Here is a 19,075-nt window from a genome sequence, read left to right as displayed (position 1 = left end):
GTTGCTATGGTGATGCTTCCTGACTAGTGCTGCTGGGAGGAGACTGCCTGTCCTGGGAGGCTCTTCAGTCCCTGATGCCTTCCTGGTGAGGTAGGGAGGGGGCAGCGATGTCAGTTCTGGTTACAAGATGTGGTAACAGGAGCTGCTTCCAGGAGGACCTTGTCTGGGAGGTTTGGGGAGGAGGAAGTACGCAGGGTCTCAGGCTTGGGGCTGGGATAGAAGTAAAGAGACCCCCGCAAAGGGCCCAGCTTTCTGGCCTGAATGTTGAACGGTTTGGGAGGGGAATTGAGGCCTACAAGTGCTGTGTTACTTGAGGAATCGACAGGAGCCCAGGTCAGAGTTTGGGCCATGGAACAAGGTGGCAGGAAGAGGTGGGCAGGACTTTATAGAGCCAGGATCTCACATAGCTGGACTGGCGGATCCTCCTGCCTCTCTCTACCTCAAGGACTGAGATTATAGTATGAACCACATCAGAGAAAACCGGCAATTTCTGCATCAGAAAAGGGTGTGGGAGGAACATCTGTGAAAGGCCCCAGCCATCATCTCCAGTCTCCACCACTGCCCCTCATTCAAGTCCTTGAGACCAGCAGTGCCACCCTGGGTTTTATTCAGTAGGTAGGTACAGTAGTGTTCTTGTGCTGGCTTGTGTTATCGGAGCCTAGGGTGGCTCTTTGCAAAGCTTAGGTGCAAGCTAAGGAAGCCAGGCAGGTCAGGGGTCACTTCCTCCTTATCAGGCCTCGGTCTGAGCTCTCAATGCTGGCTTCCCGGCATGATCAGGAACACTATCAGAGAACCACCTAACAGGACTCATGTGAGCACTCATCCCTCACACCCAAACCCAATAGGCTTTTCTACCAGGACCACTGGTTTAGAAACATGGGGGTGTCAGGAAAGGGCAGTAAGCGGGATCCCGGCAAGCCAACCTGTATGTCTAGATGCATAGAGAACCCACAAGTGTGGAAGAAACTGCACCGCAGGTCCTTCCCCCAAAGGTTGCAAGCAGAAGCCAAGTGCAGCCCTTGTCACCCCACCGACTCCTGGCAGTCTCTAGATAATGATCTAAGAAAATAAGCTTACAGTTATAATTAGAGGGCAATTTGGGGACTTACACCATTTACAAGGGTTATCCTGCCAGGAGCAGCAGGTGACTATGGGGCACTTCCTGATAGCCACTGCTTTTGTCACGCCCACCCTTCGGGTACCAGCAGAGAGAGTGGAGGACTCAGACTCTCTGGAGACCCTGCTGCATGCACAGGTCCCAGCAGTGGCTTCGATGTGACTATCTCTTGGCATACTTAGGTAAAGGGCACAGCTCAGTCCTTGCATGGCAGCTTCCCTCAGAGGGCTTGGGGTACACTGAGCCTTGTACTACCCAGTCACACAAGTGCCAGGATAGTGAGCAGCTTGAGTAGCAAGGACAAGGCCTTGGCTCTATCGCAGCTCAGGGATGAACTGAGCCCAGTTGATGTTGTCAGGGCCCAGAGGGTCCTCTTCCAGGCCAGGGAAGCTGATGTCTAGAAGGATCTTGCTGAGGCTGTCGTTCATTGTGTCCAAGACCAGGCCTTCTGTGAGAGAACGGTTGGCTGAAAGGCTGGGGACCTGTGGCTCGGGGGAGTCTGGCTTGGGGACCTCAAGATGTGGAGGTGGAGAGTTGCTGAAGGGGCCAGAGGCAAGGTCAGAGGCAAGGTCAAAGGGTTCTGAGTTGAGGAGCTCCCGGGGTGAGTCAAAAAGGGGAACACTTTTCAGAGGTGTGGTATTCAGCTCCATCAGCCCCAGGGAGTCAGGCAAGGGGCCAAAGGCGCCCTGGGGGGTTCGTACTGGGCTGAAATCTAACCCCCCAACTTTGGCTGGGGGTGTAAGCCTCCAGGACTCAGGGGTTCTGGAGAGCACAGACTTGCTAGGAGTGGAGGAGATGGGCAATGTCTCCTTGACGGGGGTCTTGAAAGGCACCCCCTCCTCTTGAGGGCAGTCGAGCTGGGACGCAGGCTCTGACGACTCCGCCAGGAGGAGGGGCTCCACGGCCGGCTGTAATGTGCTGGGGTCCTCTGAGAAGAGCAGTTCAGGCTCATCCAGACAGGGTGGCCGGAGGCGTTGTTTCCTCCGAGAGCGGCTCACCTCCCTCTTCTCTCTTCGCTTGGTCACCAGCATTTCCGAGACACACCGGGCTGGGGACTGGCGACCACAATAGGACTTCTTGGGCTTTGGGGTAGGAGAGCAGGAAGAATCTTCCCAGGAATTGGACAGTTCCTCTTTCAGTGACGCACACGGAGAGGGCCACTCTTCCAAGGGAGGGCTCTCCATTTTGACAGGCCTCTCGAAGGGTGTCAAGTCCTCCCCAGGCTGGATTTCTTCCTCCTTAATGGACTGAATAGGAAGCAAAGGCAATAGCCCTTCTTCAAGCAGGGATTTCTCCTCCTTCACTGGTCCGGCAGCAGGAAGTGGGGTGATTCCTTCATTGGCTAGCAGTACCTTGGGTGCAATTCGGACTCGCTTGCTATGACGAGTGAGCTCTGAGCTCCTAAGTGAAGCTGCCAGAGGCAATGGCATCTTTACCGAGGGCTGTAACACCAGAGACTGGTTCACTGGGAACTGGATGGGCACCAGGTATGAGCTGACCCGTGGGAGCAGAGGCTTCATCTTCCGCCCTAGGAGGAAGCAGGAGAGATCAGAGGTAGCAAAGCTATGGGTTCGCTACTTCTCACTCCAGGAGCCCTGCTTAACTGTGCGCTCGGATCCTTTAAGTTGGAGAGAGAAGCTGAAGCTAGGCCCCAGAACCAGATCAGGCAGGTCTGAGGCCCACTCCCATACTCACGTGCGCCCAGCGGGAGTTCAGTTTTGATGGTCACATTTCTACGGAGCTCAGGATTGGGCCGTTTCTGCTGCTGCTTTTGGGAAGAGAAAGAAACCAGGGCTAGTAAGGTGAGGGGAGAGAGCAGAACCCCAATAACTTGAGCTTGATGCAATTGGCCTAACCAACAAGCCAATGACTAGAAAAAGCTAGTTTGAATAATGGATGCAGGTAAGTACAATCTGTCAAGCCATGCTGGGGGAAAAATGGACAGAAACAGACATATGAGGACAGGACAATGCGACACCATGATCCTCACCACCCACAGGGAATGCAACAGCTACCGGAGAGACAAGGGAAAGGCAGGCTGAGAAAACAGGCTGATGCTGCTGCCTGCAGGCCCATGCCACGCACTTGTCCTTGCGGTGGCAGGTCCTGCAGTGCCCTGTTTGCTCTACTCAGCACACCTTTGTGATGCTGTGTTTAGGGCTAGCAGCCACGGGGCCAAACACAGTCCCCTCCCCACATCACAGCTTCTCTGCCCACTAAAGCCATGCTGAGCAGTGAAGGAAAATAAGGCCAAGCCCCGAGCCAGAGGAAAAGAATCTTACTGATTCCAAGTTCTCAGGCGATTGTGGAGACCCTGGTTCCAGTGGCTGGGTGGCGGCCAGGCATCGAGGGAGAGAAATGAGATGAAGTTACCACTAATGTGGTCAATCTACCCAGACTAGGGAGAAACCTATTTGATGGGTGCCAAGAGACACCAAGGATAATGGTCCCTTCCAGAAGAACAGCACAGCAACAGCATCCTTATGGGTACTAGAAGTTCCCAAAACAACTTTTTTCCTGAAAATGTGTTCTTGTGGCTCCATTTCTGGTCTCTAGACTTAAAAAAAGGTTTCTTTGGAGCAAGACTGAGCATACAAATTATAGGGCTGGAAAGATGGCTCAGTGGGTAAGACAGACTGCTGTATAAGCATAGGATCCGAGTTCAGATCCCAGCCCTGCATTGAAAAATAAAGTCAGGGCTGGCCATGCAAGTGCTTATACCCCAGTACTATGAGGTGGGGGTGGAGACAGGCGGATTCCAGTTTCAATGAGAGACCTCATCCCAAGGAAACGAAAGTGACAGAACAGGACACCCAGGGTCCTCCTCTGGCACATGGCATGTGCACGGACACAAAGATGCTCCCCCCACGCCATGCCATTACTAGGCCCATCTCAGATTCATTCTCCAGAACCCCATACTAGAGACCTGGAAGCTGTAGTAACAACGGTCTACTTACAGGGGAAGTTAGAAAAAGATTTCTCAATTTTGGACCAGAACAGTTCTCTTTGAGCTCTGGTCTAATGCAAAGGAGTGTTATTTGGTATCTGTCACCTGAGGTCAGGGCACTATGCAAGCCATTAACTGACTGGTTCTAGCTCTCTCAGTCAGAGAACGTCAGGAGGAACACTGCTCCTTTCCAGAGGCTCTATAACCAACAACTCTGGCTCTCTAGCTCAAACAGGGGCAATCACCTTAAACACTTGGTCCAACGTCAAGTAGCGATTGGCACTTGGGTGAATGGTCCAGAAAGAGACCTTGCCATTGGCAGACGTCTCCCGCACAAACATGTCATGGAGAGAAAGGTTGTGACGAATGGAGTTCTGAAAGGGAAAGGTGAACAGTTAGCGGCTCCGTGAGCTGGGGAAACATCACCCTTGGAGCGAACTGGGAAAAGCGGGGGAGTCTCCCGCTATCATCAGCGGAGACTATGCGCAGGGTCCTTGCAATCTGACCTGCTAGCACCTCCCTTCCTGAGGTGCCACACTGCAGAGCTAACCTCAGCCATACACCCCAGGAGATAGATTGGTGACACCCCTTCTGTTGGTTACAAAAACAATAAATCATAACAACAAAAAACAGATCTAGCTTATCTCCAGGCTATTAAAGTCTTGGGCTGGAAGAGTCCCTCTCTGTTCCTGTGCTCTATCCCAGTGCAGGACAGAGGTGAAAGAAACCCTGAAAAGGAACTTTACACCTGCAACTTCTGCCTCATCATCTGAGTGGAAAAATAAAGACAGACAAAGCCGAGCACTCTGTGTTTTCCAGAAGTGTACCACGCCCTTTGGCATCAGGAGAAGTAAGAAGACTGCTGGCCACTGCACAATCCACAGAGAAACACCAAAGGTACAGGGGCAGCAGCAGGAAAAACTATCTCCATGCCTGGACACATGGTGCACACCCATATTCCCAGTACTTAGGAAGACAAGGCAGGAAGATGCAGAGTTCAGCTAGGCTGGGTTATCTAGCAAGAGCCTATCTCAGAGACTGGAAATCTTGATTTTAGAGATCTAGGAAGATGCCAATGTGAGGATCAGATACAACTGTAGCACTGCTGCCACCCGTGGCCCGGTGTCAGACAGCCCAGGTGTCAGCACTGCAGGCAAGCCATGCAGGGCAGGCTGCAGAGAGGACATGAGGTCACATGCTGGGTCAAATAGGAGTCAGAATGTCATTCTTCCTGGCAAATCCCACTTCAAATCCAGGCTCTTGTGCGTGGCAGGTGGCCACTGAGCTACATCTCCAGTCTGGCAAGTCCCATTCTACCCAAGCTTTTCGATGTAATGCAAGGAACTGAAAGATGGGTAAAGGTACCTGTTGCCAAGCCTGAGCTCAATCCCAGAACTCACACTGAGAGACAACTCTGACCTTCACATGCCCACCACACACAGACCTCTCTGCAACAAGCAAGTAAGTAAATGCAAATACATATATGTGTATATATACATATGTACTTTCTGATTCTGACACAGATTCCCAGGCATCTGTCTTGGAGTCGCAGTGCATGAGATGAAGAACAAGACACACCTGCCCAGTGGGTATGGTGGCACACATTTTCACCCCCATCTGCTCCCGAGGTTGAAACAGGAAGACTGGAAGTGTGAGGCCAGCCTAGAGCACGTAGTCAGACTGTCTCAAAACAAGGGAGAAAAAGAAAAGGCCCGGCCCACTAGATGTTCCAGGAAGTTAATCTCTCATAATTTTTTTATATTATTTTTCATTACGACACAATCTGAAGCAGAGTGAGAAAGAGTTATACCAGAATGACCCTGACATCAGCTATGGCGCACAGTACCTTCCAGCCTGGCTTGGCGATGTGCTTAAAATAGGGGAAGTGGTCCTCAATCCACGTGTAGATGTCCTTCAAGGTCATACGCTTTCTCTCAGTGCTATTGATGGCAAATTGTATCATGGCCATGTAAGAGTAGGGTGGCCTCTCAGACACAGAATCCTGCCAAGACGTGGACGCTCCTGAGGGCTCCTCAACCTGTGTGGTGCGAGAAGTCGAAGGGAGAGGGACCGGAGAATGACACAGAGTTCACGGAAACCACCCCACCCCCAGCCCGCTGAGCAGCACTTCTCAACCTTCCTAATGCTGGCCCTTTAATAACAGCGCCTCAAGCTGTGCTGACCCCCAGCCATAAAATTATTTTGTTGTTACTTCCTAACAATACTTTTGCTACTGTTATGAATCATAATGTAAATATCTGATATGTGACCTCAACAACCACTGCTCTAGTCTATACTAAAAACAAACTTTTCCCTCGCCCTGAAATAGGGTTTATTTGCAGAGCTACACAGAGTTCTGGAACTTACTCTGTAGACCAGGCTGGCCTTGAACTCACAAAGATCTGCCTGCCTCTGCCTTCCAAGTGCTGGGATTAATGACCTTTGCCACCTCTGACCAGAAAAACAAGCTTCTTTGAGACCACTATTTCATAATGGAATTAAAGTTTGCGATCAGTGATCAGGCATTGTTAGTCTAGACCCCCAGCAATTAGGAACTGATTCACTTCCATCCTCTTCCTGAAGATAAATTGCCTGATAAGAAGAAGCCTAGAGGCTGGGAACATACCTAGCTCAGTTGGCACAAGATTTGCCCAACATGCATGAAGGCCTGGGCTGGACATGAATGGACTGTGGTGACACACATGTCTGCAATGTCAGCAGTAGGGCAGAGTGATCTAGAACTCAAGGTCATCCTCAACCTTTTCTTTTGGTTTTTCAAGACAGGGTTTCTTTGTGTGGCTTTGGAGCCTGTCCTGGAACTCACTCTGCAGACCAGGCTGGCCTCGAACTCACAGAGATCTTCCTGCCTCTGCCTACCGAGTGCTGGGATTAAAGGCGTGCGCCACCACTGCCAGGGCTCACAACCTTTTCTAAACTAGCCTAAGCTACATAATAAGACCCTGTCTATTAAAAACAAAAAACAACTGGAGTCTCTTCCAGCTAATTCTCTAGTTGGGGTCTGCACAATGGCTTGTATGAATCCAAGCCCATTTTCAGACCTGCAGGTCGAAAGTCTTAGGTCTCAATTCCATTTGTAGTCCTGACGCACTGCAAACCCATCCTGTTTCAGTGTCTGTAGAGCAGCCACAGTCAAGTGTGGGGCAAATGCTTTCAAAGGACACATCTGGAGGGTTTACACAAAGATCTGATCATTCAGTTTAAAATTTTGAGGTATAACTTTACACATACAAACTGTATGTTTTTTTTTTTTTTTGTTGTTGTTGTTTTGTTTTGTTGTTTTTCGAGACAGGGTTTCTCTGTGTAATTGGTGCCTCTCCTGGAACTTGCTCTGTAGACCAGGCTGGCCTCAAACTCAGAGACTCGCCTGCCTCTGACCCGCCCCCCGAGTGCTGGGATTAAAGGCATGTGTCAATACTGCCCAGCCAAAAAAAAAAAAATTTTAAAGAAAAATTACACAGAAAAGCAAAAGCACTAAGTGGTGTCAATAAGAGAAGTTGGATGTTCCGCTCCAGTAGCTCCTAGATCCATTTCCCTTCTTAGAAACCCCCTGCACTAAGCGGTTCTGACTTCCCTAATGAGTGAGGGACAGACAGTTCACCTTAGCCTGATTCTGCTCCAGGTGACAATTCTCCTTCTCCTCCATCTCCTGCTTAATGCTGCAGGGGCCCAGCCCGTCAGAACTCATCTTCCCAAGCCACTGGATATTGGTTAAGCTGTTGTCCAGGGTGCAGCTTGCTGCTTCGCCACCAGCTATAAGGAAAACAACCCAAGACTCCATTAGCAGCCTCTTCAGATGTCCTGCAGCTCCATCAAAATTGATGGCTGGAGATAACCCTCCAGCTCAGCTCTTAGGGACAGGGAACACACGGTAAATCACAAATCATTGTGGCTCTAAGTTACTCTGCCTCCTGATGGACTTGAGAAATTCAGGACCGCTGAACTCCATCTCAATGCGTTAGATAGAACCTTAGGCATCTGTCAAGGCAATTTTTGGATAGCTACACAAGAAAGTCACTTTTCTCCCCCAGGCTTCAATTTATTCCTTTAACATGGAGATTTACTTCCTTACCGGATTACGGTAGTCTGAATAAGAATGGTCCCTATATGCTCATATATTTGAATGCTTAGTCAGCAAGTAGCACTGTCTCAAAGGATTAGGAGATGTGGCCTTGTTGAAGGAAGTGTGTCACTGTGGGTGGGCTTTGAGGTTTCAAAAGCCTATGTCAGGCCCAGCTTCTCTCTGCCTCTCTCAGCCCACAGATCAGGATGTAGCTCTCAGCTACTGCCTCAGTGCCTGCCTAAATGCTGCCACGCTCCCCACCATGGTGAAAATGGACTAAACCTCTGAAACTAAGCAAGCCCCCACTTAAATGCTTCCTCTCAAAGAATAAATCAAATCAACCGACCAGTCAATCAACAAATTCTTTTCCAACATAAAGAGAGAGATGGGAATGTTACATTACGGTAACCCTTTCAACAGTGCCCAGATGGTTTGCTCAAAGTTTCAGGATAAAGAAAAGCGAGCCTTTGCAGTGGCCCCTCCTAGATTCCTATCTACCACATTCATCAGCTTGACTGACTGCAGGCAGGGAGGAGAAAGGCCAGCCTTCACACCCCTTTGCCTTACAAACCACATACCACAGGTTTCCTGTCTTTGCCTTGGAAGGGCTCCAGGTGGCTTGGGAACAGGCACACCCTTAGCTGCTGGCTTTGGTCCCAACGTCTCAGTGCTCGCTTCTGTCCTCTTGGAATCATGGCTGGTTTGGGCTTGCGGCTGGGGACCAGGAGGGTGAGATGAGGTCCCCCCAGAGCTGATGAGGATAAACTTGTTGGGTCCACTGCTGCCGCTCTCTTTCCCTTTGGCAGTTAGTGCTGTGATGATGCTTTGGATGTCGGCATTGTTGGGGATGGCCACCACTTGTGTGTTGGGCATGGTGGGGTGGTTGATGATCTTGATTCCAGCTGGAAACTTACAGGAACTGGACTCTGCCACCTCCTGGGAAGCCTGTGCTTGAGTAGGCTCCTGCTGGGCAGGGGGTCTCTTTGCTTCTTCCTCTGCTGTTTCTCCTGGGGCATTTTGAACAGGAAGGGGCAGCCTCCGTCTTTTGAGAATCAGTGGCCGCCGGGGGCTGGTTCTCATCATGAAGCTGTACTCTCGCTCTCCATTGAGAATCACAAGCACCGACCCTGCAGGGGCAAGGAGAAGCTTAGTATCACAGAGTGGCGGGAGTGGAGACAAACTGGAAGGGGTCCTTCGTATGAATGGTCACAAGCAGAAGCTCAGAGGCCCAGGGGAATGCTGCCCGTGTCCCCGTCGAGCCCTCAGACAATAAGGGCAGAACCTGGGTTTGTTGTACACTTGTAATCCCAGAACCTACAAAGTTTAAGGCCACCTTCAGCCAGATAGTGAGTTCATGGTCAGCATGGGCCACGTGAGACGTTGTCTCAAAAAATGAAATGAATGAATGAATAAAGCCCTACTACTGACCAAGGAAAGCTAAAAATTACAGTAAACAAGCAATTCAAGTGGAGAGCGTGGGACTGAACTGGAGTCAATGATCTCCTGGAAGCTCACTACTGGCCAGGCCGTGGATATAACACAGCTTAGCGACAGGGTGCTTGCTTAGCTTCTGCAAGGCCCTAGGTTCAGTTCCCAGCACTACAAAAAAAGCAAACAAAACCCAGGTTGTTTGGGGTCGGCAAGATGGCTCAGCGAGTTAAATCGCCTGCTGCTAAGCCTGACACCTGAATTCAATCCCTGGGACCACAAGGTGAAAGGAGAGAGCCAACTCCAACATGTGGGTGCCACCCCCCAATAAACGTGAAAAACATTGTTTTTTAATGTTTGGCTAACAGAATAAGTGAGATGACCTCTATAACAAGGTGGAAAAGCTGCCAGTCCCCCAGAATTCAGAAAGTCACTTGCAATGACTGTAGAGAGAGGTGAGAAAGATCAGAGAATGGATAGGCAGGTGGCAATTGGGAGTCCTGACAAAACTCTGATTCTGCAACCCAGTCGGTGATACAGTCTTGGTGCTTTTTTTCCTGCAGGTCAGAGGTTCGGTGCACATAGTCAGAGGCACCTATGAAATCACCTTCTAGCCTGCAGGATCTCCCAAGGGGGGGGGGACTTCCCTATTCAAAGCCTACGGCAAAACTGTGCAGTCAACGATTTTACATTTTCACTGCTGGCCAGTGAACACAAAGTAGGTAGGACTCTACTACTTCTGAGCTAGACCCACAGTGTTGTTTTTCCAGGAGGAGACACAGTCTCTTCTAGCCTCGGTTGGGGTTGGTCTCAAACAATGCAGCTGACCTTACATTTCTGATTCTCCTGCCTACACCTGCTAGAGTCACAGGCTTGGCCATGAGCCAGGTTTTTGCGTTGCTGGGGATTGAACCCAGGGCTCTGTGATACTTGGTTAGTGCTCTACAATAAAACCCCAGTCCTCTTGCTTTACAAAACAAAACAGTAACATCTCTGTACTTGCAAATATTTATGGCATTTGAGTTTTCTAAGTATGTTACTTTCTATACCGTAACTTTCTGCTTCAAAGTAAGATTGTAACGCCCATCTCTGATGTGGGATTCCCCTCTGTATGCTATGAATATGTTTTAGTACCATCGGTTAATAAAGAAGCTGCCAGCCGGGGTAACAAACTAGCAGTCTTGGTTTACACATCTCCTGCCTACTAAGATGTTGCTACCATTAATATGCTCAAGGTGGCTTTTTTTTTTTTTTTTTTTTTTTTTTTACTTTTTTGTGCTAGGGTTTCTCTGTGGCTTGGAACTAGCTCTGGTAGACCAGGCTGGCCTCGAACTCACAGAGATCTGCCTGCCTCTGCCTCCCGAGTGCTGGGATTACAGGCGTGCGCCACCACCACCCGGCCTCAAGGTGGCTTTTATTTTTGAGAAAATCTTATGTAGTCCAGGCTGGCTTTGAATTGCTGAGCCTTTGGACCCCACTTTTGTAAATGCTGAGATTACAGACATTTGCCACCATGCCTGACCATGCTAAAGTGCCTTTGAAATGCTAAGGAGAAGCATTTTATAGATTTTCATAGATATACAAAATAACATCATTAATTTAAATCCTGTCATTCTATTTTGAATGACAAGAAACATTGAAACCAGCTCCTTTTTTTTTTTTTTTTTTTTTTTTAGGACACCTGCCAAAAAAGGATTACCCATTTTTGACATTTGCCAGCTACTTAGGGTTCTTAGGTCCCGTCCATCCTGTGGCTTCCTTTTCTTTACCTTCAAATCTCAGTTTTCATTTTGCTTCACATTACACCCCACCCCAATCAAGTAGCCGACACCCCCACACTGCAGGGTATTTCTCGTTGACCTTTTCTCTTCCTAATACTCCCTAATACCTTCGAACCGGACGCGACTTGCAGAGTCACCCCCATTCTCCACACCGAACCGGGAACCTTGCAACACTCAGCTAAGGATCCCGCCCTGCAACCGTGGAGGCGGAGGCAGGGTTGACCGCCTGTGCAGCAGGCTCAGAGGGCAGGTCTGTTCCCAGGACCTCCGGGTGCTCGGAGAAGGCGGCGGGAAGGCCAAGGCCAGCCGACTCACACCTCCTGCCCGGCGGTCCCCATCACCCTCTCGCGCCCCGCAGCCCCGGCAGTCCCGACTCCGAGCCCTCCCCTGGCCCGGCCCGGCCCGGGACTTCCTTTCTGCACCGCACTCACCTCACACGCCACGGCTGCTCCAGGCGGGGCCGAGGCAGGCCCGGGCGGCGGGTCCCGGAGGGACGGCCGGGGTGGGAGCCCGGGGCGGGGTGCGGGGGGGGGGAGCCCGGGCCGGGGGTGGGTCCCGCAGCGCCGCTTTCAGTTGTTCCGCTGTTTGAAATTGGCGCCGGCGGAGCGTTGCGGTCACGTGACGGAGCGTCGCCAATCGGCACCGGCTTGTCTCCGGGTTCCGGCCCCGAACGCTCGGCGTCCGGAGGAGCGGCGGCCGCGGCCGGGAGGGCGGGTAAGGCGGTCTCCGGGGCTCGAGGGGCGGCGGGAGGGACGCGCGGGAGGCGGCCAGCGGGCGGCTCCGCCCCGGCTCTCCCAGGGAGCCTCCGTGGTCGACTTCCTTCCGGGGCAGCACACGTCACTCCGCCGGTGGGCGACCCGCTCGGCCAGCCCTGGTCTCCGGTCCAGCCCTCGGTGCAGCGCGTTCCCGGCTGGCGGGGTCGTGCCCTACGGGGGAGCCCCCGCCCCGTCCAGCCTCGAGGGAGCCAGGTGTTCATTTACTTACCGGACAGACTTTGCGGAGCCTCGGAGACACGGTGGCAGATCGGGGCGTCCCTTCCCGGGGCCCATCGTCTGGTGGAGAGGGAGCACGGAATGAGATAAACAGACCGGTAGAATTCTAGCTGCGGAGGAACAAGTTAGAGGCGGGTAGGTTTTGTCTGATACAAGGTCTCCCCATGTGTAGAATTCTCGATGCTCGTGTCTCCGCCTTCGGAGTAGCTGAAGTCACCCCCTCAGCCTCGTATGACACTTGGAATATTTATTTTAATGAGAAAATCTTGGCTTAGGACAGGGAAGGCTCTTTATTTATTTATTTATTTATTTATTTATTTATTTACTTATTTATTTATTTATTTATTTTTAATTTGATGAACCGAGACGCCGTGTGAGATCTGTACCTCACTACACAGAAGGGTGGGAAACCGAAGTCTGCTTTGTGAGTGCAAAGGCTGAAGGTCATGGGATTTGAACTAAGGCGCAGGAGTGCGGTGTGCTTTGAGACTGGAAGGCCTTCAGCCTTGTTGAGTTTTGTCCTTATCTAATAAATTTTTTTTTTCGAGACAGGGTTTCTTTGTGGTTTTGGAGCCTGTCCTGGAACTAGCTCTGTAGACCAGGCTGGTCTCGAACTCACAGAGATCCGCCTGCCTCTGCCTCCCGAGTGCTGGGATTAAAGGCGTGCGCCACCACCGCCCGGCTCCTTATCTAATAATTAAAGGAAGCCAATCAAGAGTTATGTTATTCCCAAATCCGTGGGTCCCGACAAAAGCCAACAAAGGAGACCAAGTCCCATATGTAAAAGCAAAGAGCCTTTATTTTAATCAGGTTTGCAAACTCGCTCTCTCCGCATGTCGAACATACTGGAATATCCAGAGAGTCCCGAGCTCAATTAGAATTGGGTTTTTTTGGGGCTGGAGAGATAGCTCAGAGGTTAAGAGACTGCTCTTCGGTTCTGAGTTCGATTCCCAGCAACCGCATGATGGCTCACGCCCATCTGTAATGAGTTCTGGTGCCCTCTTCTGGCCTTCGGACATATATACAGACAGAACACTGTATACATAATAAATAAATAAATAAATCTTAAAAAAAAAGAATTGGGTAAACTATTGAGACTCCAGACTCCATTTAAATTTATCCATGGCCAGAGTCCCAGGTGATAATAGTTGGAAGTAAAGAACTTCCTTTGGATGACCTGCCCAGACTTCGCTTTCATGGCTGCCCCCCACATCAGCAGCTAGGCCTGTGGGCCATAACACTAATTCTGGGGTGAGACAAAAGGATCTCGAGTTAGAGACCAGTTTGGACTGCAGAGTGAGACCCCATCTGAAAAATACACTGGCCTGTAGTGGTGCGGGCTTTTAATCCTAACACCCAGAGACAGCCGGATCTCTGAAACGGAGGCCCGCCAAGGCTACATAGTAAGACACTGCCTGAAATAAAAGCAAGCCAAGCTTGAGCAGAAGTGAGTCAAAGCCTGAGTTAACATTTGGTTTGGGCACGTCTGTAAGAGATTATCTACATTAGATTAAGGTGGGGTAACTCCACCCTGAATGCTTATGCTCCCATCTTGTGAACTGGGGACCTGGACTCACTAAAATCAAGAAAACCAGCTGAGCACATTCATCTGCTTCCTGCCAGCTAAAGTGTGTGCCCAGCTGCCTTCGGGTCCCAGCTTCCACGACTCCCCCAACACAAGACTGTACACAGGAACTGTGAGCCAGAATAGCCCTTCCTTCCTTAGCTTGCTTTCCTGGGGTATTGATGCCAGCAACAGAACAAGCACCTAGTGTTGTGGGCATGCCTTGTAACCCAGCACCTGGGGATGTGGAGACTACACAGTGAACGTGAAGCCAGCCTAGGCTGCGTGAGACCTTGTCTCAAAAACGTCAAAATAATTGTAAGAGGGCCGGTATATAGCCAAGGGGTATAGGCCTGAGGTTCAACATGAAAACCAAAAAGAATATATTTTCTTCAAAGTCATGCAAAGGTAGGGGAAACAGGTAGATCTAGATGGTCAGGAAGGAACCCCCTGGGTGGTAAGTGCATTGGGCTCACTGTGTGACTCAGTTGGCTTCTCTTTATATTCCAGAGAATCTGCGGGGTGGGCATCTTTTTTGAAATTTTGTTTTATGTGCATTGGTGTTTTGCCTACATGTATGTCTGTAGGAGGGTGTCAGGTCCCCTAGAACTGGAGTTTCAAACAGTTGTGAGCTGCCATGTGGGTGCTGGGAATTGAACCCGTATCCTCTGGGATAACAGCCACTGCTCTTAACTATTGAGCCATCTCTCCAGCCCCGTTGGGCGATCACAAGCTTTGTCTGAAAATCTCTAGTGACTGCTCACCCCAACTCCACACTCATTTGGCCTCACTGGCTCTCCTGACCCAGTGCTGACACCATGTCTAATCTTTTTTTTTTTTGGTTTTTCGAGACAGGGTTTCTCTGCAGCTTTGGAGCCTGTCCTGGAACTAGCTCTTGTAGACCAGGCTGGTCTTGAACTCACAGAGATCCGCCTGCCTCTACCTCCCAAGTGCTGGGATTAAAGGCGTGCGCCACCACCGCCCGGCACCATGTCTAATCTTATTGTCGTTGTTCATCCTTTAAAAAAGGACCTTAAAACACGGCTCACTGTGTATTCCCCCTGCCATGGAACTCACTGTGGAGACTAGGCTCCAGCGCACAGAAATCTGCTTCCTGAGTGCTGGGATTTCAGATCTGTTACCACACCTAGCTAGACATTCACAGCCTCCCAGATGCTGACATTGTGTGTGAGTGATGTGGGGGAAGGGGAAAACGCGTGGGTGTCAGAGGACATCTTTTCGAGTTTTTTTTGGTTTTGTTTTTTGGTTTTTTGTTTTTTTTGGCCTTTTTTTTGTGTGTGAGTTCTGGGGATCAAACGCAAGCTCTCTGTTTCTTAGGCCTATTCTTTTAACTGCTGGCCGTGTAATTCTCAAGACAGCTTTTGGGCTGTTTAAGATTTCACATAACTTAGGGTGGTCTAGAACTAGCTAACAATGACCTTGAACTCCTGATCCTCCAGCCCCCCTAAGTGCTGAGATTATTGGCTGCACACCATATCCAGTGTGGTTTGGCTTTTGGTTTTGTTTTTTCTTTTTTTGGTTTTGTTTTTTTATTTTTATTTTTTATTTTTGAGACAGAGTTTCTCCGTAGCTTTGGAGCCTGTCCTGGAACTAGCTCTTGTAGACCATTCTGGCCTTGAACTCACAGAGATCCACCTGTCTCTGCTTCCCAAGTGCTGGGATTAAAGGCGTGCGCCACCATCGCCCGGCTTTGTTTTGTTATGTTTTGTTTTGTTTTTCAAGACAGCTTTGGCTATCCTGGAAGACCTCGAACTCACAGAGACCCACCTACCTCTGCCTCCTGAGTGCTGGGATTAAAGGCCACCAACGCCTGGTCCCAATGGTTTGGTTTTTGAGACAAGGTTTTTCTGTGTAGCCCAGGCTAGACTTGAACTTCATGTATCCCAACTCTATTGGGATAATAAGTGTGTCCTGCCATGCCCGGCTATAACCATCGTTGCAAGTGGTGCGCCTCAGACTGCAGTGACCTTCCTGCTTTTTGCTTTTCCCAGCTCTTCATTCCAGGTTAGGCGCCTTCCCCCCCAGAAAGTCTCCTCTGAAATGACTGGAAGCAAACCATTATACTGAAGAGTAGTTGTTTCCTTCTGTTAAATTCTCAGCTCCTTTCCTTACTTTCCACTTTTTCTTTTCTTTTTTTTTTTTTTTTTTTTTGCAGTACAGGGGGTTAAACTTGGCTTTATCCATTTAAGGCAAATGTACCTCTCCGATGCAATCCCAGCTCCTCAAAACCAGGGACATCTTTCTTATTGCAGGTGTCCTCGGTGCTCAGTGACTTGATAAGTACTTGTCCATCTTTAATTCCTAGTGCTCAGCATGGCACAATAAGTGAATTCAGTGGGTGTTTACTGAATGAGTGTTGCTGAGATAATGTGTTTTGTGAGGTGCTGTAGGAAGCTGTGTTTTCCCCGCAACCTGAGGACTGACCAACACGTCATGAAGGATGGGGCAATCACCCACAAGATTTTCTCCCGGCTTTTGTTTCTTCTCTACAGGCATGGTTTGCAACTGGACCCCAGCCCAGACCAGGAAGGCAGCCTGCATCATGTGGTTACAAATTGCTCGTCCTTTACCTGTTGATGCCTCCCAAAAAGAGACAGCAAAGACAGTCACGCAAAGCCCAGCTGCAATTCCACCATCAGCCACTGGAGGGCCCCAAACACCATGAATCTCTCCAGCGGCCCATTACCCACACTGTACGGGTGCCCAGCAAGCCCATTGATCAGGGCACCATCACTTCCTGGGTAGGTCCTTTGACCTTTACCGTGTTAGGCTTTTCAGAATACTGACTCTTCATCCTTGTGGAGCAGGGACAGGAAAGCAGATACTCTTTCTGGTTGTGGTAACCTGACCTATCTAATTTTCTTAGTTCAGATCAAAATACATGTTATATGGAACTGGAGTCTTCCCTGCCAGGTTCTTCTGAAAAAGTTCTGAGGGACTATTTCACTACCCAGTAGCTGGGTGAAGAAACTAGAAAAATGGCAAGCTTCTAAATGAGATTATTTCCTGTAACTCACGTGGGAAGTACTAGGTATTCTATGGTTGAATGAACTGAACGTTAGGGAGAAAATCCTACAAAAATGGCATTATGAGGCACACCTGTAATCCTAGCATTTGGGAGGCTGAGGCAGAAGACCAGCCTGGACTGCATGGTAAGATTGTCTTAAAATGTGTGTGTGTTGTGGGGGGGGGGGGGAACTAGAGAGATGGCTCAGAGGTTAAGAGAACTGACTGCTGTTCTGGAGGTCCTGAGTTCAATTCCCAGCAACCACATGATGGCTCACACCCATTTATAACGAGATCTGGTGCCCAGAACGCTGTGGGTCCCCGCCCTACTGAGGGCTTTGTTCTGCTAAGGTCTGAACTGCTGAGCGTGCCGAGCGTGCTGAGTGTGGGTTCTACCCCCGGGATCCTTCCAGCCCTGCTCTCGTGAAGTTTAACAACAGACAGTTAACTAGCCATAGTGGTGTCGTGTGGTGACGAGAAATACCTTGTCTCCTCTCTGAGAGGCAGAGGGACAGAAAAACCAAAGCTGTTTTCTTATTAGTGCCTTGCGTAGCTGGTTGGCTTGGGGTCCTTTCGCTATAGCGAATCCTCATGATTCTGAACAAAACTAAAGAAGGATTCTGCTCACTGGGTAGTTTCTCTGGTAGTTGACCCACCGCCCTTTTTGTCTTTTTATGCACAGGTCTTACCTCAGTTTGATACCACAGCCGAAAGCCAGCTTCCAGCACACCGGAAACGCCGCCCCCAAGACCAGACAAAACAATTAACACGAAGATCTACCTGCAAGTTCCCACGGCTAACCTTTGAGAGTCCACGGGTTTCCAGTTCAGAGACAGTGATATCCTTGAACAGAGAAGAGCCCTGCCAGTCAGAAAAGGACGCTCCCAGAAGGCCTTTAGTGCCACTGCTCAGTCCCCAGAGCTGTGGGGAGCTGTCAGTGCACGCCCCTCAAAGCTTACCTCATGTGTTCACACCCCCTGATATCCACACCCCGGGGTTGTCTGTGAGAGAAGAACCCGCTTCCCCCGATCAGAAGGAAAACAGTCTTCCAGGCTGCATCCTGGGCCCTGGAGCTCCCAACAGCCCGGAGCCCGGACCTGTTCTGGTCAAGGACACCCCTGAGGAGAAGTATGGGTTAAAGGTTACGTGGAGGCGCAGAAGGCACCTGTTTGCCTACCTCAAGGAGAGAGGGAAGCTGGACAAGAGCCAGTTCCTCGTGAAGACGTGAGCGGATGTCACAGGCGTCATCTCAGAGCCGCTGATCGCCGTCATTCCCAGCCTCACGTCCCTGGCTTGAAAGGGTGACTTGGAGTGAGCGCCAGAGGGAGGAGGACTTAGCTGCAGGCCTGGAGCTGGAACTCGGTTTCTAGATTTGTTGGTTAAGCCCCCTCATATGAGGAAGAGTTGGATTTAGTGTCATGAACTGTTGGTAACTGTTTGAACCTCTAGAGTACCTTGCACTGTTTACGATGTTTGTAAATAAATGGCTGCTCTGTGTGTCTAGAGAACCCGCTTTTGTCAGTAATGCAGCAGTCTGGCCCGTCTATGAAAGCTCTGTGCTGGTAGTCTTTTGTCCCAAACTTAATTCTTTCCGTATTTTTTGTTGCTGATCACAAGGCTCAAAGACAGCGTCCACTGATGGAGAAAATGAGTGGTTGGCAGCTGCCTTTACAGCTTTGACTTTTCTGTCCAAAGGGCCACAACCCTGTATTCATGAATACAGTGGGGTCAAGGGAGGTTTGTGCTTTGAGATTGTTTTACAGTGAAAAATATGCCAGCAGAGAGGTGGTGGCGCATGCATTTAATCCCAGCACTCGGAAGGCAGAAGCAGGTGGATCTCTGTGAGTTTGAGGCCAGCCTGGTCTACAGAGTGAGTTCCAGGACAGGCACCAAAGCTACAGAGAAACCTTGTCTCAAAACAAAAAAAACAAAACAAAACAAAAAGCCAATATTATAGTCATATGGTGAGGAAGTGGGGAAGTGGATTCTTCTTTCTCTTTTTGGTCTGTTTTTGTTTTTTGAGACAGTTTCTCTGTGTAGCCCTGGCTGTCCTGGAACTCACTCTGTAGACCAGGCTGGTCTCGAACTCACAGAGATCCGCCTGCCTCTGCCTCCCGAGTGCTGGGATTAAAGGCGTG

At 50.0% G+C, this 19,075-nt stretch overlaps 2 protein-coding genes across 5 annotated transcripts; one reads left to right on the top strand and one right to left on the bottom strand.

Moving 5' to 3' along the window:
* Positions 1-5: 5 nt before the first annotated feature.
* Rhno1 (RAD9-HUS1-RAD1 interacting nuclear orphan 1) lies at positions 6-18,463 on the top strand. Of its 4 annotated transcripts, XM_013352938.2 has the most exons (4): positions 11,910-12,068; positions 12,346-12,481; positions 16,424-16,672; positions 17,620-18,463. In XM_013352938.2, the coding sequence occupies exons 3-4, from the start codon at positions 16,508-16,510 to the stop codon at positions 18,163-18,165; spliced, it is 711 nt and encodes a 236-aa protein (XP_013208392.1). In that variant the 5' UTR covers positions 11,910-12,068; positions 12,346-12,481; positions 16,424-16,507; the 3' UTR covers positions 18,166-18,463. The 4 variants fall into 4 exon arrangements, with proteins under 4 accessions (XP_026644096.1, XP_013208392.1, XP_013208393.1 ...); XM_026788295.1 differs by lacking the exons at positions 11,910-12,068; positions 12,346-12,481 and adding an exon at positions 6-90; XM_013352939.2 differs by lacking the exon at positions 12,346-12,481.
* Foxm1 (forkhead box M1) lies at positions 111-11,852 on the bottom strand. Its single transcript, XM_005365284.3, has 8 exons — positions 11,786-11,852; positions 8,724-9,272; positions 7,684-7,835; positions 5,911-6,102; positions 4,310-4,438; positions 3,400-3,444; positions 2,813-2,882; positions 111-2,645 (listed from the first exon to the last, which is right to left on the bottom strand). Exons 2-8 carry the CDS (start codon positions 9,226-9,228, stop codon positions 1,432-1,434), a joined length of 2,307 nt encoding a protein of 768 aa, XP_005365341.1. The 5' UTR covers positions 9,229-9,272; positions 11,786-11,852; the 3' UTR covers positions 111-1,431.
* Positions 18,464-19,075: the final 612 nt, after the last annotated feature.

Source organism: Microtus ochrogaster, unplaced genomic scaffold (genome assembly GCF_000317375.1).
Source record: "Microtus ochrogaster isolate Prairie Vole_2 unplaced genomic scaffold, MicOch1.0 UNK1, whole genome shotgun sequence".
Lineage (NCBI taxonomy): Eukaryota > Metazoa > Chordata > Mammalia > Rodentia > Cricetidae > Microtus > Microtus ochrogaster.
The sequence above is the reverse complement of the archived record's forward strand: the minus strand, read 5'-3'. Positions and strand labels throughout refer to the sequence as shown.

What these genes read in the sequence shown, in the direction of transcription:
- Foxm1 (XM_005365284.3), bottom strand. Translation starts at nt 9,228, where the DNA reads ATGATGAGAACCAGCCCCCGGCGGCCACTGATTCTCAAAAGACGGAGG. An exon ending in TCGCCAAGCCAGGCTGGAAG is followed by an intron (nt 4,439 to 5,910) that starts GTACTGTGCGCC and finishes TTTCCCTTTCAG; the next exon opens with AACTCCATTCGTCACAACCT. An exon ending in CGTTGGACCAAGTGTTTAAG is followed by an intron (nt 3,445 to 4,309) that starts GTGATTGCCCCT and finishes GCCGCCACCCAG; the next exon opens with CCACTGGAACCAGGGTCTCC.
- Rhno1 (XM_026788295.1), top strand. Translation starts at nt 16,508, where the DNA reads ATGCCTCCCAAAAAGAGACAGCAAAGACAGTCACGCAAAGCCCAGCTG. An exon ending in AGGGCACCATCACTTCCTGG is followed by an intron (nt 16,673 to 17,619) that starts GTAGGTCCTTTG and finishes TTTTATGCACAG; the next exon opens with GTCTTACCTCAGTTTGATAC.